At 57.4% G+C, this 23,721-nt stretch overlaps 1 protein-coding gene across 1 annotated transcript; it reads right to left on the bottom strand.

The window, feature by feature from the left end:
• Window positions 1–9,175: 9,175 nt before the first annotated feature.
• HOXC11 (homeobox C11) lies at window positions 9,176–11,173 on the bottom strand. Its single transcript, XM_055336890.1, has 2 exons — window positions 10,492–11,173; window positions 9,176–9,414 (listed from the first exon to the last, which is right to left on the bottom strand). Exons 1-2 carry the CDS (start codon window positions 11,171–11,173, stop codon window positions 9,182–9,184), a joined length of 915 nt encoding a protein of 304 aa, XP_055192865.1. The 3' UTR covers window positions 9,176–9,181.
• Between the last annotated feature and the right edge of the window lie 12,548 nt (window positions 11,174–23,721).

The following is a 23,721-nucleotide window of genomic DNA, read 5'->3' as shown; positions in this document are numbered from 1 at the left end:
GGGGGCATCTAGGGGTCCGCAGCGTGGAGGGAGCCACGGGCTGCAGGACCCGCCGCCGGGCTGGGCGGCTCCTGGGTCACCGCCTCTGGGGCTGCAGAGCCTTTGGCCTTGGAGTCGGTTCGGGCCGGGCTGTTTCGCTCCAGGCCTTGGCGGCTCCCGCTTTCCAGTTGACCTTGCCCCCACTAACACAGGGAATATTCCCAGAGAGGAAGAGGGAACCTGCAGGCCCTGCGCTGGTTTTGTGGGAGTCACGTAGCACACGGGGAAACCAGGACCGCACACGCGACAACATCCGACCCAGAGAAGTGTCCCTTCCAGGGCGAATGAGCTGCGGCTGCTGCTGGTAGCGTTTGCATTTTTGAGCGGAGAAGAGGAACCAGCCCGTTTTTGTGGGTTTCATTTCTTCTTCTTCTTCTTCTTTTTTTTTTTTTTAATAAAGGAAAACGAGAAATAAGGGGGCAGGTATGTTTTAGACAGTTCTCTCCGCTCCTCCATCGCCTTTCTCCCAAAGCGAACTAAAGCTCTCCACCCCTTCCTCAGGAAACGGAATCTTGAAAATAACTTGCCTTTCCGGTCGCCCCGCATTTTCCCCGGGACGAAGCCTGGGGTTTCCATTTTCCAAAGGGCCGGAGCCTGGCGGGGAGAGGCCCTGGGCTCAGGGCGCCCTGGCGCGGGTGGAGGAGTGCGGAGGCCCGATCGCTCCTAGAGGAGGCCCAAGCCCGCGGCGGCTAGAAAAGGACCTCGGCAGGAAACCCGCCGGCCTCGCTCATCCCGGGGGGCAGGAGAGGAGGCACCGGGGTCCCCGGACCCGGGAATCCTGCAAGAAAACGTGTACCGTGGGACTCGCTTGCAGGGCCGGCCAGGGGGGCTCAGAAATGGTTTTGTGTTTTCATTTGCAGGGGTCGCCGCGGGCTCGGCACAGGGGTGGGCCGGGGCAAGGTTAGGCTGTTTAGGCCCCAGACAGAGCCCTGGGACAGCCCGGGCGGCAGTCAATCCAGGGAGCCATTTGTCCCACCCCGCGGGAAACGGCGGAGACTTTATGGCCACTCTGTTTGTATTATCTGCATAAGTCTTTCCCCACCAGTTTGATCGAAACTGTTCGCTTTTACGAGGACCCAACGAAAATTCCCCGTCATATTTATCAGCCGGGGATAAAAATTTAGTATGGGAACTGATATTTCCTCATTTATGGGGCGATGAAATTAAAGACCAAAGCAATTGAGAATTATATGGCTTTGGGGGGTTCCCTCCCCCCCCTTCACATCTCCTTTATTTTGCCGCCTGGCGTGCCTGTCCGTGGAGTTTGGCGTCGCAGTCCCCTGCCCTTCTTGCCCCCTGTTTGGGGGTCTGCTGGGCCCTCTCCTCCACACCCAGGTACCGCTTGGCCAACCCTAGCTTCTCCTGGCTTTTCTCTCCGTGTCAGGAGCTGGGGGCTGGGACAGAGCTCCGGGAGCCCCTGCCGGGCCAGGCTGGGGTCTGGTTGGGGTGGTGGAAGGCTGCCAGGAGCCTCGCAGGGGAAGGATCCGAGCCCAGCCCGGGAGGGGGCGAGGGAGGTGGCGGAGGGCGAAGAAGACAAACTCCAGATTACCTCTCAAAACCAGCAAGCCCCAAGACCGGACCTGGGGAGCCAACTGGAGAGGAGCAGAGTCGCTCGCCTCGGGACCTGCCTCTCCCTACCAGCCCGACCCCCATCCCAAACTCACCCCTCGCCTCAGCCCTGGGGGGGGTTGGGGCCGCTTCAGAATTCCTGCCGTTCTCCGTGGGAATCATCCCCCCCCCCCCCCGGGGAGAAGGAGCCTCCCGCCTCGGCTCTCACCTCCTCACAAGAACGAATAGTGTTTAAAGTTGAAATAATTAGAAGTATGATAAACACGGCCCATTAATGAAAAAAGGAATCAAATTCATCAGCCTAAGTGGGACCCCCGGTGGGACAAATGTTTGCCTCTAATTACGCAGGATAAACGCAACCCCCGAGCTGTTAAACGAGACCCCGAGCGAGCGAGCGGGGCGGGCCGACGCAGACTTGCCTCACTTGTTGGGGTTTTGCAGACTTTGGGATTCTGGGCCAGAGAGGGGGAGGAAAAGGAAGAGGAGAGGATGAGGACGGGGCGAGGGAAGCGTTTGAGCGGGTCCAGGAAGGTACAGTCGGAAGTGGGTCCCAGCCCTGCCCCCCTGGGCTCGGTCTTTCCCGAGGCCACGAGCAAAGGCCGCTTCCGTCCTATTGTCCGGGCCTGGCGTTCAAAGGCACTCGGGCTGCCACGGCCAGGCACCCACCGGTCCTGCCCCACAGAGCCCAGACCCTCAGGCCTGTCCCCTGGGGGCGCTGGATGGGGTCAAGAGAGGTCTGTGTGGCTCGGCTCACCCAGCTAACCCGTTTCCCCAACTTTCTTGGAGCGCCGAGAGACCTGCGCCCATGCCTGACCCCGGGGCTCCCCCTTCTTGCCTCAACTTGGGGCTGTGAGAATCCAGGGGCGGCAGACCAGAGCGGCGGAGCTCAGGCTGTGCCTACACCTCGACCAATCGCACCCACCCACCCGAGAGCCCTGGCACTCTGTGCACTTTTTCTCAGCATCCAGAACCTGGAAGGGCAGCAGGGACCGGGCCTGGGCCTCCTGCTGCCTGTGGCTCCGTGAGCCAGGGAGCGGAGGAGGATGCTCCTCGCTGGCTCCTTGCATGTTCCAGGAAGATCCGTGGTTCCAGAGGGCAGGCCGAGGGCTGGGGCACTAGGGGTCCCCATGTGAAAACAGAAGAAGAAAACATGTAGTGCTCATCGCACAGAAAGGAACCGCCGCCTGTCTTCCTGGCTCTGGCCCTCAAAGTGCCTGCGGAAACACCCCGATTTTTCCAAGGAAAATTAGGAGCGTTTCCCCCAAAAGGTGAAGGACATCATCCGGGACCTTCTAAGGGTGAAGTGAGCAAAGGAAGAACGTCTCTCCCCTTGGGGTAAAACAATAAAATAAAATAATAATCAAGTTGGTGTACTCAAATCTCTTCAAGTGAAATGGAAACCAAAATCACACCAGTGGGGAAAATTGCAGGTGTTTTCCCTCTTGTTTTGGGGGCCCAGGGAAATCATTCTCATCCCAAAACTTGGGGGAGAAATTCGCTTTTCTCCTTTGCTAACAGCGGGCTCCGCCAGGGCTGAGTTGGGAGCAGGGCAGCACCAGGCAAACTGCTAATGCCCAGAAGCCCCAGAGAGAGATTTTCAAACAGGTACCAGGGAGACCTGGGAGACCCAGGACGCTGGGAGGGCCCTCTGGTCTACTCCGGGTCGCGCAGCCACCCTGGCAGCCGGGCCGTCAGAGTCCCTCTCGCATCTGGACGCTGCACACTTTTGCACACGGATGCTGTGGAATTTACCGTTTATGTACACTTGTCTAACTTGTGCTTAATTGTGTGCATCCCGCCGCCGCAAATATTCACCTTTACCTAACAAAAAAGAGCCCCCCCCCCCCCCCCGCAATCCCCGCATCCTGAAGCCTGAGAACCTGAGCCAGCACAACTGCATTCTTGCCCTGCCGGCCGGAGACCGGCCAGTTATTTAACTTTGCGTCCTGAATCGAAACCAGACAGCAGCAAACACTTCTTCGGAAAGAAGCTTTGAGACAAGGAGACAGATGGGAAGATGTCTTGGGGGGGGTAGCCTTGCCCCTCACTTTAGGGATTTGCTCCCAAGTGGCCCCAGTGGATTGGGTTTCCAGTGGGGAGTCAGGGCTGTGGCTGGGCCGGCTTGCTCCGAGAAACCCGCTCCTCCCTTACCGGCTAAATTCCTTCTCGAAGGTCCGTTTTGCATCTTTTCCCCCTTTTTTCTCTCCTTTTTCTCTCCTTTTTCTTTCTCTTTTCTCTCTCTCTCTCCCTTCCTTCCTTTCTTTTTCTTCATCCTTCTTTCTCTTTGTTTCTTTCTCTTTCTCTTTTTTTCTTCTCTTTTCTCCTGCAATTCATTTTTTCCTTCATTTTCTACCCCTTGATCTTTCCTCTTTCTTCATTCATTGGTTTCCTTCGTTTCCTTCTTCTCTTTTTCCTTATTACACAATTTATTCTTTGCTCTTTTCTCTCCTCCTCAAAGCTTTCCTTCCGCCTTGACTTTCAGTCTCCCCCCAGCCCCAGGCTTTCTTGTTCCTCCCTGTCTTGCAGGGCTCGGGGAGGGGAAAGCACCAGGCTGGGGGGCATCTCTCCCCAGCCTCACTGCTCGGGCTTGGAGTTGACCTTCCCCTGCCTTCAGCCTTAACAACTCGGCTCCCCACAAGGCGAAGTGTAGGGCCGCAGGGTGCGGCGGCCAGGCCTCAGCAGTCGCCATTAGAGGGAAGGAGGAGCGGGCCGGGACCTTCCCGCTCCTTCTGATGGCTCCCTGGAGCGCCGGCCCCAGGGCTCAGGTACCTTCTGTTCCATTGCCTCCAAGGAGCCTCGTCCACCAGGCCTGGCTTTGGAGAAGTGCTTTACGGTTGTCCTGACCTCCAGAGCTGCACGTTGAAATGGCCTCAGTCTGAGCCCAGCTGGCATCCCCAAGGCTGGAGTCAAGCGAGATGAAGGAGCGGGCTGTCAGGCCCAGGTGGGCGTCGGGATCCGAGGGGTCACCCGTGGACTAAGCAACCCAAAGCCACGGCCCCACACGGGCACCTTTGTTCTCTGAGCTCCCGGACTGCAGCCCGCCGGCGCTCCTCCTTCGGTCTTGCAACCTCTGGAACCTCTGGGCAGGAATTTCTTGGCATTTTGAATTGTCTTTCTTCGACTCCATTGTGGACTTGGCCAGGAATAGGGACGCAAGGCTGTGTGTGTGGACTCTCCCAAACTGGCGGTCTGAGTCAAGGGTATGGGTCTCTACTTTGTGTAGTGGGTTAAGGGAGTGTTTGGGGCCATGTGTGGAGAGAGAGAGAGAGAGAGAGAGAGAGAGAGAGAGAGCGATGCCTGCAGGAGAACAAGAGGGAGTGATGGGGAAGGTCTGGTCCTGCTGACATTGCCCAACTTTGGGGGGTCTGTAAGGGTGTGCCTCAAGAGCAGAGAAGTCGGGACTGTCTGGCAGGCCTGTAGCCCCCCTGAGCTGGTAACCCCCCAAAGCTCGGTCCAAGGTGGGCCTCAGGGAAAGACTGACTCCAGCCTCCAGCCTGGTATCGCCTTGGGCGGAGACAGGCAGCTTCACACACCTCCTCCTCCCCCCACTGGGGCCCCAGAACCTCTCTCCCCGCAACCTCCTAAAGATCCCGAGACTTCATTCCACGGCAAGACCAAAACTTGAGGTTTTTTGAAAAGGGAGGAGGAATCTTGTAAAACTTTTATGCCAAACAAAGTTATAAAAACTTCCCGGGCGTTGCCTTTTCCAAAGGTTTATATGAATAATAAAGAGTGTAGTCGCGTGCACGGGGCTCTGGCGGGCTCTGAGCAGGGAGGGTTCAGCAAACAGTGTCATCCAGCCCCGGGGCACCAGGAAACCCCAGGGACTGCCCCCTTGAGGGAATCGTGGCCCAGAAACGAATGGCCCAACAGATTCCCGAGAGGGGCGGGGAGAGGGAAGGGGTGGCGCCCTTGACTTCCTTGAAGTTCAAAGTTCTTCTTGGCTCTGGTGAGAAAATGCCCCTCTGCCTTCAGCCCACTCGAGAAATCGGCCCCGGAGCCCTTCTCCCTCCGACTGACCGGGCTCTAGGCTTCCCCAGGTCTGCTCCCCGGTCAGACACCTGGTCTGTAACTTTGCAGCTCGCCCGCCGCTCAGCGCCGTCCTCCCTCTGGGACCGCGGGCCCGGGCCTGCTCTCGGCGCCGGCCTAGCCGGCTTCCGAGGGGCCCCTGCAGCCCCATTCCTCGGCGGCCGGGGTCGGAGGGACAAAGAAACCCCAGACACAAGGCTGGCCCCAACCCATTTCTCCTTTCAAGTCCCCAAGGTTCTCCCTGTACCCCTAAAGCCCATGGTGAGAGGGGGAGGGCCCGGGCCCGGAGTGCTCTCTCTCAGCCCACACCACTTAATACCCTTGTAAACTCCCACGTGCGCTATAAACTTGGATTTTTACAACCAACATTCCTCCTTAGCTCCGAGAAACTTTGAACTCGGCCTCGGGTTTATTTACTGGGGGGGTGGAGGGGGCTGGGGAGCAGGGAGCTGAGAAAAGCTGGAAGAGAAGAGGGGAAAATGCGGGGCAAGAGGGTAATGGCGTGGGGGTCTGGGTGTGCTGGGGGAGCCAAGACCATCCACGGTGGGTTTGTTTACTATTTAGAGCGGAAGCATTTTCTAACACAGGCCAGACTGGGTCGTTAAGGGCGAAATGAAACTGGGTTTAGAGGCGCGGGGGGTGCTTTATGGCGGCGTCTAGACGGAGATCTTTTGTTCCCGGGCAGCGCCTCGGCTGGAGGGGATTACCCGGGAGGCTGAGCCCGAGAGCCCCGAGCCCGAGGGGGGCTGGACATCCCAGGGGCCAGAAGACGGGTTTGTTTGGGGGACAGAGACCCCTTTTTCTCTTTTTAGAGGGTCGCCAAGGACTGGCAGGTTCCGGGCCGGGTCACAGGAGCCTTTGTTGTTCTCTCCCTACGCCCCGGGCCTCCCGAAATTCCTTCTGGTCCCCGGATCTTTTCTGAGCCCCCTATCACAGGGCGAGTGGTAGCTGTAGGTTTTAAATATTTTTCTCCTAAATCAGAATCCATTTGGACATTAATATTTTGCTCTATAGACAGGTTTGCTCTATAGAGTTATCTCCGTCTTCTAGGAAACACGGCCAGCGTGCCAACATTCCCTGCTAGGACTCGGGGATAAATAGCCTCGGACTGGGACAGGTCTTGCGCGTGCACAGGCACACGCACACGCACACGCACACGCAGAGCACCCTCAGCCTCATCATTGCTGACACTCAGCAACACTGCCAGTGGCTACACACCACAGAGGACGTGAGCCCTCAATGTGCATGTGGTCAGGTTTGCTCTACGGAGAGCGTGCATGGAAGATCCACCTCCCGGGCACTAGGTACAGCAGCCTCCATACCTGTGGGGGGCCCCTCAGGGAGCCGTGGGGCTGCATATACACCCTAGCTTTCAGATATTGCCTCAAGACTCCCACCTACAAATAAATTACAGCTCCAGATGCCTAAGCTGCCCGGATCCCTGTCATCAAAAACAACGACGGAGCCCGGATGCGATTGTCCATGATGGGGTGTTTGTCCATCCGTCCCCAGAACCATATTGACAAAAACATTTTCTTTGAATTGCATAAGAACAGTTCCAAAGAGAGGGAAAGCATGAGAGAATTGGTTCCAAATCTTTGCCCCTAAATAACGAATGAATTTGGAACAGAGACTGCCAGAGTGCCCTCGCTGAAATCGCTTGAAAGGACTATGGTTATCTTTATACAGAAAAAAAAAAAAAAGCTAAAAGCACCATGCCGCAAATATAGGTAGGTACGGTGAATGTCCCCATGGGTCACCCCCTTATCCAGTGCCCCACCTCATGCCAACCCCTTGCAAAACAAATCTCTGGGGGGTTCTACTCTGGGAGACCCAGCGTATAAACATCAGGGTGGCCCCAATCTAGCATCTTGTTGTGTCTGGAGGAGCCTGGCCATTTGTGCTTGAGGGGAAGGGGCCCAGCCCCACCTTCCCACCCTCAGGGGCCAGCCTTGGTGAGGAAAGGCAAGGGGCTGGTCTCCTCTCCTCTCCCCTCCCTCCTTCAAAAGTGTATATAAAAATTCCAATACAGTCTTCTCATAGAGAAAAAAAACCCGAAAGCCCTACCCTCAACCCTGCACATTTACTGCAACAGACGGAGACATCTGGCGAGAGGGCGGTGGAGCCAAGAAACTTCCTATAAATTTAAATTCGATGATGGTTACAATTAACTCCACAACAAACGTGTACTTAAACGGAAAGCGTTGCTGGGCGTTTGGACGCTGCACAAGCTGCACGTGAGAAAGGGGAGCTTTAAGAGTAGCCCTGGAATGTCCTGGGCCGGAGAGCAGCAGGAAGCTACGGCTCCTGCCCCTGCCAGCAGAGAGGGTACAGGCCCACCAGCTTGGGCCTACCTCACCTTCACAGCCTGCCCTCACCAGCTGGGCCCTACCCACCATCCTCCTCCTCCGCCTTGGGAGCACTGAGGATTTTAAGAGGAGAAGGGCTAATAAAAGGGTCAAATAAAATCATAATATTGAACAGAATGAAATATCTTTATTTGCCACCAAAAAAAAAAAATTCACAGCAATCCCTCTGGGACAGGAGCAAGGTGGGGATTGCACACGTACACGCGCACTCACGCTCATGGAGAGAGATGGGTGATTTGACTCTCATTCCAGGCGAGTCTCCCCCCCCCAACCCCCAACCCATCCCCTCTGGGTAGAAAGAAACGCTTGTGAAATTTATTTACAAAAATTCAGGCCCCAGCATGGGGGAGGCGTCCAATCCCACCTCCCTCCTGCCTCCTCCACCCTAATCGTTTTTTTTTTCCTTAAAAAAAAAAAAAAAAAGAAGGGAGGTAACAACTGCATAGACTATAGCTATAAATCCATGGAGTGGGGCACGGCTTGGAAATAGGTTAGGAAACCTCAATGCACCAGTTAAGAAATTTCAAAGGAGGGCTCTACACGTTCACAAGGAGAACAACTAGGCTCAGGCGGGGCCTGGGCGCAGACGGAGGTAGGACACGGACTTTGCACACCTAACACCAGGTCGAAGGTACAGAAATTTCACAGCAAGGCAGGATCACATTTAGCTGCCCCCCAGCAGCGGGGGGGTAGGTGGGGCAGGGGTGGGGAGCCCAGGAAGTCCCCCCTGGCAGACACGGTGTCTTAGCAGAGATCTTCTCACTGGGCAAGGGAAGGCTTTCGGTCCCAGGATTGCTCGCTCAGGCGCCCACTACCCTCGCCCCCGCCCAACCCGAGCAGCAAGACATTGTCGCGAGGTGTGTTTTCTTTTTAAATAAAGAGTCTTGGCCTCGGCGCCGACCACGTCCACTCGCCGTGGGTTAGACACTTCCCTTCACCCTCTTTCCAGGCCCGGTCCCTGTCCCACAGTGAGTCGGATGGAAGGTGAAGGAGGTTCCAGAGAGAAGAAGCGCGGGCGCCGGCAGTGGGGGCCAGCCCTGGCCACAGTCCAGTTTTCCACCCGCGGAAAGAAGGCGAGTTAGAAAACAAAAAATAAAAATAAAATAAAATAATTTCTCCCCTTTCTTCCCCCCCACCCCACCCGGCCCCCGCCCCCAGAAGGGCCCGGTCTGCGGTTACAGCAGAGGATTTCCCGAGAAATACTGCAGCCGGTCTCTGCTCAGTTTTTTTTCTTTCATCCTTCTGTTCTGAAACCAAATTTTCACTTGTCGGTCCGTCAGGTTCAGCATCCGGGACAGCTGCAGCCGCTTCTCTTTGTTGATATACACGTTGAAGAAAAACTCTCGCTCCAGTTCCCGGATCTGGAATTTCGAATAGGGGCAGCGCTTCTTGCGGGTGCGGGGGGCGTCTGGAGGGGAGGGGAGGGAGGGGGCGATGCGAGGAGAGGGGAGAGAGACACGTGAGACCCGGGCCGCCCCGCTCCCAGCCCCGCCGCGGCCGCCCTCCCGCCGGGCCTGCCTGCAGAAGGCGCCGGGCCCGGGGCTGGCGCAGGCCCCGGACCCCCCGCCGGCCGGGCCCGCGGGGTCGCCGCCCTCCCCGGGCCCCGGGGCGCGGGGGGGGGGGGCGCCGGCCAGGTGCGCCTTGGGGCTCGGCCCGGCGCTGCGCGGCCTCCCGGGGGCGCTGGGAGCCCCCGCCCCGGCTTTGCGGGGCGCCGTGGAGAGGGGCGCGCGGGCCGAGCGCGCAGGCACCGAGGCCTCCCGAGAGCGCACGCGGGGCCCCGGAGCCCGGCGGGCCGCGCCTTCCACGCTCCCGGGCTGGGCCGGCGCCGCGAGGCCGCGGGGCGCGGGGAGGCTGAGCCCCGGGGCCGCAGCCGCCTCTCCCCAGCGCCCCCCTCCCCGCCGCCCCGGGGGGCTCCGCGCGGGCCCCGGAACGCACCCTCGGCCCGGGCCCGTTGCAAAAAAAGCAGCTTTTCAGAGCAGCCCAGCCGCCCGGGTCTCAGGTTCTGCTCCGTTGCTTCTCCCCCCACCTCCACTCCCCCTCTCCGAGTTTCTCCCTGTCTCTCCCTCGCCCTCCCCTTCCTCCCCCTCCACCCCTCCCCTCCGTCCCACCCCACCCCCGGCAGGCAGCCCGGCTCCCCATCCTTCCTTCAACGCTCCTCTAAGTTCACGATCAAAGTTAATATCGCTCGCGATGGTGGCGCTTTTAAAAAATTTCACAGACCGAGGGAGAGATAGCGGGGAAGCGGGGGGGGGGGGGGCTCATTCACCCGGCTTTTCCAAAGCGCCCTTTTCCCTCCCTCCCCACCCCTTCTCCATCGTAAAAAGTCGAGTCGTTGGGAGAGAGGGCTTTGTAGGTTATAATAAAATCCTTCGAATGCTTATAAAACTCCACATAAAACCGGACTGACCCAAAACACGAGGCCGCCCCGCGCGCCCGCTCCCCGCGCCTCCCCCCTCCCCGCGCCCTCCCGGCCGCCGCTACCTACTGGGGGCGGCTCCCTTGGCCGGCTCCTTGGCCGCCGCCGAGTGGGCTGAGCCGGACGAGCTGGGGTTCGTGTTCTCCTCCTCGGCCTCGGCCTCGGCCCCCGCGTCCGCCCGGGGCGCCAGTCCCGCGGCCGGGGTCGCCTCGGGCTCCCCCTTGGCCTCGCCCTTGCCGGGGCAGGGGGGCTCGGCGGGCGCGTCGCCGCCGCAGTAGGCGTTGTCGAAGAAGCGGTCGAAGGCTTGGGGCAGGACGCTGTTCTTGCTGACCGAGGAGTAGAAGCCGGCGGGGGCCGCGTGCGGGGCGCCGGGGTGGTGGTGGCCGCCGTAGGAGCCTTCGTTTTTCATGAGGATCTCGGTGACCGTGGAAGGAGGCAGGCACTCGCGGTGCATGAGCTCGTCGGCCGCCGCATAGCAGGAGGAGTAGCTGTTCCGGGGGTGCCACTTGCCGGAGGGCTCCAGGCCGTAGGAGACCTCGCGGACCGGGGGCACCTGGGCGGAGTAGGGGTAGGAGATCTGGCGAGAGGGGGCCTGGGGCAGGAAGGAGGAGACCGTGGAGAACTCGGGCACGTAGTAAGTGCAACTGGGCAGATAGAGGTTGGAGGCGCAGCTCCCTCGCTCGCCGAAATCAGCGCCCCTCTCCTTGCGCGACGGCGAGCAGAAGTTGCCCAGGTTGACCGAGTTAAACATCGTTCTCCTCTCCTGCCGGCTCCAGATGGAGGTTTTGGACCCGATCTGGCGAGGGGGGGAAAAATTTGGGAAGGCGAGATGACGCGTTATCCGTCTTAGTCTCTCTCCCCGAGCACGTGATCCAAAGTAGATATTGTCATATATCAGTTCGGAGCACTTCGCAGACGTAGGAGGGGTTCTCTCTTAGGTAAGATGGGGACGTTCAGGCGATTGGTTTGCAAACACCGCAGAAACATTATGAAAATCAATTGCAGATTTGTATTCGTTTTTCTCTCGTCACTCCCCTCCTCTCCATTCCACAGGGCGAGCAACGGAGGAGAGAGAGAGAGAGGGTTGGGGTGGGGTGGGCGGTGGGATGGGCGGGGGCGGTGGCTGAGAGGGGGTGATTGTATTTTTTTTCCCTAGCTGCTGCTCTTCCTCTTCTTCCCCCCCCCCCTCACCCCAGGATTAGGAGTAGGAGGTGGGTCTTGCCCACGTCTGGGGGTGGGGGGGTCTTGCCTCCTCCCGGAGATGAACCCAACACCGAGGTAGGGATGAAGTCCTCCTTCCCCACCGCCTGGTTCCGCGGGAGATGTGAATCCTGCCCCCCCCCCCCAACTCTCAGGGACTCTTACCCCGCCAACCCGCAGAGGGCCAGTGCCTGTTTACAAGAGTTTGAAGAAGTCCATCCTTTTCTTGGCCAGGGCTGTATGTCAAGACTCCTTTTTCCCTTTTGGAGAGACTCCTCAGAAGAGTATGTGAAGTTTTCCAAAGGTGAGGCAGCCCAGCAGCAAGCCAAGTGTCCCAACTTTGTCTGGCTTGCTGTGCTGCCTGCGGCTAGGGACTCAGATTAGTCATAAACGAGTGGTAAGCAGTGCGCCAGCCGCCCAGCCGGTGCCTGGCGAAGTCTGGGAAAAACCTTCTCTAATGTTGTGTTAAATATTTAGTATGAGAGAGTGGCCCTGGGTGAATATTTCATGCCTGCCTTTATTGTCAATCAATGTGCAGAAAGCTACATCCACTGTGGATTTTTAAATCTCAGACCCCGCAGATGAAGATCAGAATGAGAGCCATGTATTCTCTCTGTCCAGGGGGTCCTTTGGGTTGGGGGCTCAAGCCTCAGCTTGGGGGCTGAAAAGATGCCCAGAGTCAGGGTTCAGGAAGTATATGAAGGGAGGAGGTAGGTGGGTGGGTGCTGGGTTTGGGGCTCTTATCCCTGAATGATTTGGGGGCTGGGAGGTGGGCAGTGGGGCCAGGTGTGGGTCTGCTGGACAGACTAGCAGGGCAGGGGAAGGGAGCTGAGGAACCTGGGTGGGCTGGGCAGGGCAGGGCCAGGGACCACTCCCTCATGGAGGCCCTCAGCCCTGTTCCCAGGTGGCTGGAGGCAAGGCCTTGGTGCCTCTTTCCCGTGTTTCTTAGCCCTGCCCTGCCCTCCTCCCAGTCCACCAGCCTCCTAGATAGCTGTGGCCCAAGAGGTGGACTCAGAGGCGCTGCCCTCCTTCGCCTCCCATCCCTCTGGGCACTGTGGGACACATCTAGGCAGCTGAGAATCACTTTATTGAAAGGTTCTGGACTGGATCCAAGGGGCCAAAGCACTCCCCACAAGCAGAAAGCAACCTTGGATCCAAGGAGGAGCTGCCAGGGCGTGATTTGTTCAGGTAGGAGGGGAGGACTGAAACCCACAAGGACTCAGGGAAAGCCAGAAATGGCCCAGACCCTCTTTGACCCCCTAACTCTTGGTTAAAATTGATTTCTACTTTAAAAATATTATTTGGATTTGATTTTCCTTGCCGAGCTTGCCGAGATACAGAGGCCCCCAAACCAGATGGAGAAGACACAAAAAATCAGATCATGTCCCCAAATAAGACTCCCCAAATCCATTCCTTCTCAACCCTCCTGCCTCCCCAAATGTGCGCAGCCTTTAGAGCATCGCCTGGAGTGGAGTCACGCTTGTCATGGGTCCCCTTCTTGGGGTAGCTCTGAAATACCCAGGGATAGGCCTCCAGCATCCTCATCCCCATCAGCTTCCTGAGCCCTTTAGTCCCAGCCTGATCTTAAATGGGGGCAAAGAAGAACTAGATTGGGACTTTGCTCAAGTGTGGGGCTTCTCCGTCAGTGAGAAGCTGCAGGAAGAAAAATCTGTTGCTTTTCCTCCTTCCTCTACCTCCTTTTATAGGGTGACCTGGGGCTAGCGTTTTTAATTATAATGATGGGGAACTATGGACTATGGCTTTTATAGGGTTCGTCCTGACCTCATTAAACGCAAGTTTATTGGAGGCAGAATGTTCCCCAAACAGTGATAGGAACCAGCAAGAGGGAAGTGAGAAGTACCCCTATCCCTTGCAGAGGTGGGGATGAGGGCACAGAGTCTGGGGCTTCAGCTTTCCCCAGTTTCCCCCAGGACCCTGCTTCTTTCTCCATCCTGGCCTCCAGGGCGTTGTGGGGCCTAAGCCCCCAGGCAAATTCTCTGCTGCCCGGGCCGACAGTGGGGAGGGGGTACGCTTCCTGTGAGGAGCCAGCTGTGGGCCTGAGCACTTGAATTTGACCACCAAAGTTTATTCCAGGGCCACCATAAAAGTGAGCCAGTCGGCTGCAAGGAGCCACTGGCGGCTTTATTTCCTTGAAACAAAAAAGAAGGCAAGAAAGAATGTCAGAGAAGTTGATGTCCAGGAGACTCTAGGGTCTCTCAACAGAGGCTTCTGAGAATTAATATTCTTCCCCCAAAAAACAAGGCATGAAGTTCAGGGTTTGTTTGTTGTTGTTGTTGTTGTTTTTTTCTAGTTTTGGTCTGACTTTTAATTTTTCAACAACTTTTTAAAAATCCCAGCACCTGGAGATTGCTGCTGGGGTCAAGGAAAGAAGGCTCTGGCCACTGAGGTCAGCAAGGCAGTGATGGGCGGAAATGCCCACGCTGCGGGCTGGCCACTTCCCCGCGCAGCCCTAGGTCCGGGACCACTCCAGAGCATAGGCTGAGTGGCTAGTCCCAGGCCGCACCCCAGGGCATCAGTGCATCCCACCCACAACTGAGGCTCAACTATGGTCCCAAGTCGACTCCCAAGAGCCCTGACAAGTCCTTGTCCCTGGCGGGAGGTGGCTTCCCCTCCCCCATCTCTCGGGTGCCTGTGGCCCTTCCACAATCCTGGCGCCCCGATTTTCACCTGAAATCCTCCAGGGCAGGGCCGGCCTGTCCTTCCCAGCTCTTGGTGGCTCGGTCAGCACCTCCAGCCCGCCCGCCCGGCCGCCAGCAGCTGCTGTGCCACTCTGGCCAGGACCTCTACAGACTCGGGGGCTCCCCTCCACACGCCCACACCAGAGGCGGCTTCAGAAGGGGGCAGTATCTCCTGAGTGCTGAATCCCCACACGGGAGACCCCACACGCTGCACTGACTGGCCCTGCAGCTTGTCCACCCCGATCTAGAGAGCAGATTGGGGCGTGGGGCACGGGGCCCACCCCAGAGACCATCACCAGGAGGGGAAGCGAGGGAGGAGAGAGAGGGCCCTTGAGAGCTCCGATGGGCTCGGACTCTAAGTTCAGGCCGCTGTGGGGTCAGTGCAAGGTAAGCAGCCGGCGCTGGAGCCTTGGCCGCCAGACGAGCACTCCAGAAATCGGCTCGCACCTCCTCGCGCCGGTCTCTCCCCCAGAGCAACACCCCGGCTTTACCAACCTCTCTGGCGCTCGGGGATTTTCAGGCCAGCAGCTCCCGCGCACCCGGGACGCATCCCACCCCTAGCCGAAGAGCTGGGGGATTGCACTGCCCGGGCTCGGCCCCCACCTCTCCTCGCCGGCCGCCGTCACCCCAAGCCCAAGGGCCCAAGTGAGGTCACCCGAGCCCCCGGAGCTGAAAGGGGAGGGAGAAGGGCAGCTTCTCCCCCCCCAGCCCCACCCACCTTCCTCCCCCGAGGGATTGTCCCAGGAGGCTAGCAACGCGACCCCAGTTTCTCCCCATAAAAGTCCCATTTTACGAGCCAGTTTCCCTGGGCCCCTCACCAAATGCTCTAAAACGAAGGAAATGTCTTAAAAGCAGTCTGAATTGGAGCCGCTCCCATTGGACCTTGGTGCCCAAACCCAGTTGCGGCGGCGCGGAGCTGCCTCTCTGGGCGGGATTGCCCGGGGCCACCCGAGCCGGCGTCCCCGCCGCCCCGGCCCAGGCCGCCTGCCCGAGCCGCCATTCCCTGGCTTTAGCGCCTGCTCAGGCTCGGACCCAGTCCGCGCAGATCAAAGTGAGCTCGCGGCATTTTTATGAGATGAACTTCAGTGGCTCTTTACTTGTAATCAGACGCCTGGGTCGAAAATGCAAAAGGGAACAGCCCATCAATCCAAAAAGGAAAAGGAGGGGGAGAGAGAGGAGAGACACACACACACACACACACACACACACACACACACACACACAGAGCACTAGGGAGAAGAGGGGGACTGGGGTGAACAAATTCAGGTGACACATAGCAGGAAGATTCTGGTCACCACCACCAAAAAAGAGACCCTGTGCCTGCAGCAAGAGCGGTCTGTGGGTCTGTCCAGTCTCCAGGCCCCGCCATCTGCCTGTACACTTCGCCCCGGTTTCCGGGGGGCCGGGAAACCTGACTCGCCTGCGTGCTGAAGCCCGATCCGAAAGCTTCCACAGTTTGGACGCGCCATGTAGGGCGAGTGTGGCCGCCTCCACTCTCTTGCCCCAGCGGGGAAGTCGCCTTCTGCTCATGATTTAAAAGAGCATTTTGCTGCTTTTCTCTCTGCGGTCTCCGCGGCTCTCTCGTCACTACAGCCAGAAGTTGAGTTACAGGAAGATTCGCCAGAGATTTATCGCCTGGCTCCAAACTTGGAGAGCCCCGTTGTCATAAACAGCCGTCTATTGTCTAGACTTTTATCTCCGGGTATGGATCGTGCATTATGGAGGCTCAGGGGACCCGGGTCTGGCTCTGTGGGGTGTTCGTGCAGCCCAGTGTTTGCCCCTTGCCCCCCAGGGTTGCTGCGGGTAGGTTTGGGGAAGTGCACAAGTGTGTGTGTGCTCCTGGAGCTGGGCAGGTACACCTGAGTGTCCAAGTGGGGAGGCCCCGGGTGGGGAGGCTCTCTGCGTGCCTGGGAACCTTCTGCTGCATGTACTTGTGTGTTGGGTGAGAATTTGTCACGGTGTGCTTTGTTTCTGGGGCATTTTAAGTGTTCCTGTCTGGGATTTTGCAGGTTTTATGAACCTGCATCCGCTTGGCCTGTTTATGTCCCTTCCAAGCAGATCATCTGGTGTTTTTCAATATTGGAGCCCATTGTGTGTGTGTGTGTGTGTGTGTGTGTGTGTGTGTGTGTGTGGCTTCTCTAAGGAACTGGATTTGGGTGATACCTTCTAGTCTTGCTCCCCAGATTCCTCCACTTACCCTACCTCACACCTCAGCCTCTGCCTTCCCCAGAGTGTCTGACCCTGCTCTACTCCCTGAAAGTCCAGAAATCTCCCAAGCAGCTACCAATTCTCTGTCACAGGCATAGAACACATTTTTGCAGGATGAGGTCTGGGTATCTCTGTCTTTCCCACAGTAGGGGGAAATGCCCCAGCTCAGAACCTCCTTCCTTTCCTGGGCTCCCCTTCCCAGAGCTGAGGGGGACATCAGAAAGCGCCTCCCCAGTTCATTCCGACCTTTTAAAATATTCTCCACACAACTCTAGATAATACCAAAGCGGGCCTCCCGCTCCCTCCCTGGGGCTTTCTGGCAGCAAATGTCCTCACCCTGGCCACCCCCTTAAGGCCCCTTGAGCTCAGGCAGTAGGACATCTGCACAGATTAAATGTCTGTGGGGGAGACACCCATCACCTTAGAACTCAGGGTCAGATGCTGTTTTTCTAAGCCTGGGTCCTTTAATGCCATCAGAAATAATCAAGTCCTCCCCCTTTGTTTTTCATTATCAGAATGCAGGGCGGGAGGCTCTGGGCACCGAGGTCTGGGAGCTGCACTGACAGCCCCAGGGCTCCTCGCTGCTCCTACCTGGGTGTCAGGTCCTACTGCAGGTCCCTATAGCCCTTAGGCACCTTAGCCAGGTAGGTAAAGTGGGAGAGGACCTCGAGGCCGGTTTCCACTTGACAAGGGAGGAGGTGACAAAATTTGGGTTTTGCGGAGTTTCAGATTGAACCAGAAGTCCCCAGAATGGCTTTCTGAGCATCCCACCCTGACCCTGCCATTAGAGTTCCCACTTAAAAAACCACAATTAGGCCTAAGAAGGGCTCCGTGGGCACAGAGCAGGAGAAAACAAGCTGTCAGGTCCAGGAAAAAGAGGTGAGTCCGTCACAGACCCCCTTGGCTGGATTGTCTCCCTCCGTCCCCCGCTGTCCCCCTTGCCCCCAGTGCCACCCTGCAGGGAGAGGATCCAGGATGGCGCTCCGGGATCCTTCCTCTGGCTCCCGCCCCGCCGCCCCCGGGTCGCCGCTGTCCCGGGGTCGCCGCTGCCCTGCGGGTCCGGAACTCCCTCTCCCCGCGGCTGGCCGGCTGCTGGCCGGCTGCGGCACTGCCGTCCTCGGGGCCTCCCTGCCTCCTGCGGTCCTCTCCTCTCCCCCCACTTCCCAGGCCCACGGATTTGAGATTCGCTTGTGTCTGGGCACCCCAGGCCCGGGCTCCAGGTCGCGGCCGCCGCCCGTCCTTGGGCCTCCCTTCTCCCGCACCGCCCGCGCCGCCTCCTTTGCTGGCTGCCGGCTTCCAGCGCTTCTCTCTCACTTGCCTGCTTCTCCCCCTTCTCTCCGCCTCTGGACCTGAGAAATAAAGAAATCCAAGGCTCCCACCTCGCCAGCCCTCCCCACTGGCGCTGCCTCACTTCTCCTCCTTACCGAGTTTACCGCCTGGTTTTCAGAAGGAAATCTTAATAGACATTTAGGCTGTAAATGAACTTTTCTTTGAGATGGCTAATTTTCTTTCCAATTCTTACGTTCCTGCTCCTTTCGTGGTGGAATGGAACAAATTTAGAAGTCAGCAGTAGGGGAGGGGGGTGTGGAGAGACAGATCCCAGAGTTACAGACGGTGGCGAGAGACAGGGAAGACCGGGAAGGAGATACGGAGAGCAGAAGAGGTGTCGGGTTGGGAGAGGAGGAAGAGAGGGAGGGAGGGAGAGAGGGAGGGAGGGAGGGAGGGAGCCCCAGCTGGCGGGAGCGGAGCCAGAGAGAGAGAGAGAAAAGGAGAGAAAAGTTTCCCGGAGTCTTCATTAGTTGACTTCTCTGTCCGCTGCTTCCCCCAGCCGGCCGAGCGCACCTCCAATAAAGGAAGAGGGTCTTTATTTTTTCTAAAAGGCCCCAAAGAGTCCAGTGTTTACGAGACTAGAAATGCTACGGCCACGTCCTGGCAGAAAGAAAGGCTGAAATGGAGGACCGACGCCTTCCTTATAAGGTACGATGCTAACTTGACCTTCACTTTGTCGTGGCGCCCCCCGCCCACCCAGACTGCTGCAGGCGGCCTGGCCGAGCGAGCCGCGGACCCCGGCCTCGGTCTCCCTCCTTCCTCTCCTGCTCTTTGTAACATCCTTTTAAAATGACCCCCCTTTTTTCTTCTGTCTTTTTATTCCCTCTTCTTCCTTTTCTACCTTTTCCATTATATTTCCTTCCTGTATTCCCTGTGGGTTCTCCTCCTGCCCCTTTTCTTTCACTCATTCCTTTTATTCTTGCCTTCCTGCTTCATGGTTTCCCCTGACCCTCTCTTGCCTGGCTCTCTATCACAATCTCTCTCTCTCTCTCTCTCTCTCTCTCTCTCCCTCCCTTCCTCCCTTCCTCCCTTCCCCCACCCCCTAGGCTTCAGGCTTCTGGTCTTCTGAATCCCAGAAACAAGGAAGCATATTTTCAGGGTTTTTCCCCCCCCCATCCCCATCCCAACCAGCCTCCACAAGTCCTAGCCTGGCTTCTGCCCCCATCCAGGTGTCCCTGGGGGAGAGGTCCAGGAAAGAAGACTGGATTGGGATCAAAGGGGGTTTCACTCTGGACCCAATGCCCACTTGGGGATGACAATGAACTTGGTTTTGGTAAGACCCTGTCTTCCTCTCACCGGCCTAAACTGCCGAGTCTCTGTGACCCTGGCAGTCTTGAACTGAGGGTGAAGCCCTTCATCATGGGGGAGCGGAGACTACTGCCCCTGAGACTGTGAGGGAGGTTTAAGTACCAAATTGCTGTTTGCCCTTCTCCGAGCTGCCAACCCCTGAAAATGTAGAGCTTTCCCTTAAGATATCTGGAGAGAGAATTTAGACAATTGGGGATTTCTGGAGCTTCATAACCATAGGAAAGGAAAGACTACCAGGCCTCTCTACTTTGCCTCTCGCTGCCTTCCAGGCTCCAACAGAGCCTCCGACATTGACTCTAATCATATCTTGTGTGACTATAAAATAAATGATATTATCGACACCCCTATAATTATCTATTATTCACTTACTTGTGATAATTACAATACTAGATTAGGCAGGTCTATACAAAGTAAAATCAAACAAATATTTTGAAAAATGAAACTGGATCCCTGAGGCCTTATTAATCTCTAAGCACCTATAAGCTCCTGCCTAAGACCCTCTTGGCTCAGGAGTAGCCATCTTGTAAGTCATAGGGTGACCCTGGGAGACCCTCCTTTTCCTCCATATCCCATGTAGCCCCCTCCTCCTCCTCTGCACAGCGGAGAGGATGAGACAATAAAAGGGAAATGCTTTCTCTCTTTTCCCCACAATTATCCGGATAATTGCACGAATTCTTCCTTGAATACTGCTGTGTGGTCAGGATTGGGATTTCAGCAGGAAGTGCAGGGGACAGAATTCCAAATGGGGGAAGCTGAGAGGGTCCAGCGTTGCTACATTCCCAGACTTTATAGTTCTGTCTAGTGTTACATTGTTTCTTCAGGCAAAGATCTTTGTTCGCCTTCAGTCATATTTCTCCCTTCCCCCTCCCTTTCTTTCTCGCTCCCTACCCCCCTTTTTTGGTCCCTTTAAAGGAGACCCAGATCATCTTGTGCTCTTAATAGATGACTATAAAAGTAAAATTAATTCCCCCCTGCCCTTTAATACCAATATCTCTTCGTTAAGTATGCACATTGGTGAGAATAAACAGAATTAAGTGTTGCAACCCAAACCAGCAATTATATCCAGGGTTGGCTTTTTTTTTTCATGGGGTCTGGCTTAACTGGGGGTGTTAACTCTGCCACAAGATAACCAGGGGTTATTTGTATTATTATTTTTTTTTACAAGCTCATTGGGGCCTGAGCCAGCACCAACCTGGTAGAAAAAGCAACGACGAAGCCAGAGAGGGAAGAGAGCGCCAGACATGAAAAGGAACCAGGAGCAGTAATGCAAGGAAAGGAGGCGGCAGCAGGTCCCGGAACAGCCAGACAGGCACTCACAGACAGAGGTGGACATATTTTTATTTAAAAAAATCTCTTTTAAAATTGGGGGCTCCACGAGGAAGAGGGAAAATTCTGAGGAATGGAGCGGAGAGGGAATGAGCCGGGTGCCAGCACCAAGGCGCCAGAGGGGAGAAGACTGGGTGAAGGCGAGCAAGGGGGAGCAAGGGGAGCGGGGACTCCGCTGCCCCCCGCGGCGGGCGCCCCAAGGCCTGACCGGCGCCCCGCCGCCTTATCAGCTGCATCTTTATGAGGACGCTTGTTAACAAGGCCAGGCCGGCCGCACTCATCTATCTCAGCCTCGCGCTCAGCCAAGCAGCGGCCGGCGCGGGCACTGGCCAGGCTCTAATTAATTGATTCCTTTGGACAGTAAAATATGGCAGTGTCTACACGGAACCCATAAACAATATCTCGGCAGGGTGTGAGTGCATTGTCTTTCAAAGAATTTTTCCATAGGCGTGTGTCAGGTACTCTCGGAGTTTTAGCTCCTAAGGAAAGACCCAAGTGGGACTAATTTCCCCGGGCGGAAACAGAATTAGCTCAGTGTCAGAAAATGTTTTAAGCTATTATTGCCTCTCCGAAAGTGCTAGGAGTGGATCTTGTTGAGAAGAACTTGGGTTATGGGCCAACCCGCCCCTGCTGCCTGTGTAGACCTGGCCAACATTAAGGATGCTAAGGGGGGGCTGAGGAGCTGGGTGGGCCAGAATCCTCTCCCTGGTTGGCCCAAGGGAGTGAGGCTGCTCTGGGGTTTGAGAGGGTCCTAGAAGGCGAGGTCCAGCCTTTACTTCATGCTGTCTTTCTCCACTGGAGATTTTTTAAAGAATCAATTTTTTAAAAATTCACTTGATCTTAGCCAAAAGGCCGAGAGGTGATCAATTTTTAAAAATTTAAACAAACTTCAGCTTTCAGGAACCCAGAGTGCCCAGCATACACCTGGAGTTTGCCTTTACCCCAGCCTGCCTGTTACACAACTTCCCAGGCCGGCACTTCCCTCTTCCCTCTCCCTCTTTCTTAACTGGCAGCCTAGAGTGACTCTCTAATATATTTACCTTAGGTCTAGAAGAACAAGTCCTGAGACACAGGGGTAACCTAATTATATAATGCTCGTTCCATACAGGCTGTGATTATCCTGCTGCAAACAGGACTTGGGATTCTAAATATAGACCCTGACTTCAACAAGAGATGTGTCAGAGATCTGGAGATGGGAGACCACTTATATAAATAATCAGTGTGGACGGAGAAGGGGTTTTTTAAAGACGGAAATAATAGAAAAACAGAAAGAAAAGAGGCTCAGCCGATGGAGATTGTCGTAGCCAATGCCTGAACTTCCTCCTGCTACTGTTTGTAAGATAGCCAAATAAATTGTGTATTATAAATACAAAAACATGTGAGCTCAAAGAATGTATTCAATGTATTTGGTACACGCACGTAACAAACTAACTTACACAACATTTTTTCATACACTGGGTAGATATTCACTTTGTGCATCTATGTAATAATATGATATTTACTCACTTTGTGCATCATATGTAATAAGATGATGTATTTTCCTTGTTCGGTGGACACGATTTGGATGCATTTTCCATGCACGATTTCGTACGCCCTATGGAGCGCATACGTCCATGCAGCTAAATAGATGCAGGACTGTAGAGTCGCCGCGCAGCACATATACATGCAAGTGTGCTGTTCATGCAAATGAACCTTTACATGTGGTGTTTATCCAAGCGGTGTGTAACCTTTTCCCAGAAGGTTGCTTTCCCTTCCCGTACAAATAAAAGTGCTTCTGTATGTATGTTTTGTAGAGAAAGAGATGTTCGGTGCCCGTATGGACATGTGCTATAGAGATCTGTGTGCACCTCAGACTGCTAGAAGAGGCTGGTTGTGCCGGCAGTACCAAGTGTGCATTTCCCGAAGCATCTTCCCGGTGCCCCGCACACGGACAACGCATCTTTCATCGTTCGCAGGGAGCTTTCCTCCCGGACGTGGTCCACTCCGGGCGGTGGAAGCTGCCCAAGCCAGGGCTCGGCTCCGCGGCCCCGGGGAGTGGCTCGGGCTCAGAGGCGCAGAGGCCCGGGGCGTCTGGCCTCGTCCAAGCGCAGCTGCTCGGCGGCGGTGCCGGGCTCCGCGCGCGGCACAGGCCCCGAGGCTCCGCGCGCGCCCAGCGGAGGGCCCCCCCCCCCGCGCGGTCCTCCCAGGCCTCCCGCACCCTCGCGGGGCGCCCGGGGCCGGGCCGGGCCGGCCGGGCTGGGCTCGGCGGCCTCCGCGGCTGTGGCCAGCAGGGGTCATCCCGTCCCCGGCGGGGCCCGCGGCCCTGGGCTGGGCCGGAGCTGCCGGCGGCAGGGGCAGGGGCTGCGAGGCGCGCGGGGTCTCCCCTCCGCGGGGCCCCGCGGCGCACGGGAGCCGGAGCCGGGGCGGGGGCCGGGCCGGGGCGGCCGAGGTGGGCCGACCTCGCGGCGCCCTGTGCGCGGGGCCAGGCCGCGGAGCTGCTCCGGGCGCCGCCTCCGCCAGCGGCCGCCGCGCCTTTGTCTGGGGCCTCCCGGAGCGGCGGGCGCGGCGCGGGCTGGGGCTGCGGCTGCGGCTGCGGGTGCGGGGCTGGGGCGACGCTTCCCCGCGGGCAGCCCGGTCTGGACCGAGGCCGGCGTGGGAGGGCGGCTGCGCGGCTGCGGGACCCGGCGCCTGCGGCCCTCCGCGCGCTCAGCCAGCCGGAGCCTGCGGCGCCTCCATGCGCCCGCCGCGCGGACGGGCTCGGGGGCTGGGGGCTGGGGGCTGGGGGCTCGGGATGCGCTTCCCGAGCCGGCCCCGGGCCGGAAAGCCGCTGCTGCCTTCCTGGTAATGGCCGGGAGGATGGGCAGGGGCTCCGGCCTGTCGGGAACCAGGATCCCGGGGGGTTGCTTTGTTCGGAGACGGGGCCGCGGTCCCTGCTCCGCCCCGGGTCTGAGCCATCGATCGCGCGCCGGGCTTCCGGCTGCATTAGCATCCCCGGGACCCAGCGGCCGGCACCGCTCCCCGCCGCCCGCCCGCTCCACGGCGGCTCTAATACCCTGGTGTGTCTGTGCTGTGCGGCCCGGAGTGGAGTGGCACTGGGTGGAGAACGGGGCCGGATACGCAGCTCATCTGGGGGGTATAAACTGGCAGATACGAGACAGCGGAATCCTTGTCTGCCCGGATTATCCAGATAATCCTCTCCATCCCTTGCTCCTCTAGACTCCATTAGAGACACGGGATTCTTTGTTTTAAA

This window comes from Nyctereutes procyonoides, unplaced genomic scaffold (genome assembly GCF_905146905.1).
Source record: "Nyctereutes procyonoides isolate TBG_1078 unplaced genomic scaffold, NYPRO_anot_genome, whole genome shotgun sequence".
In the NCBI taxonomy this organism is placed as follows: Eukaryota; Metazoa; Chordata; class Mammalia; order Carnivora; family Canidae; genus Nyctereutes; species Nyctereutes procyonoides.
This window is presented reverse-complemented; position numbering and strand designations above follow the sequence as displayed.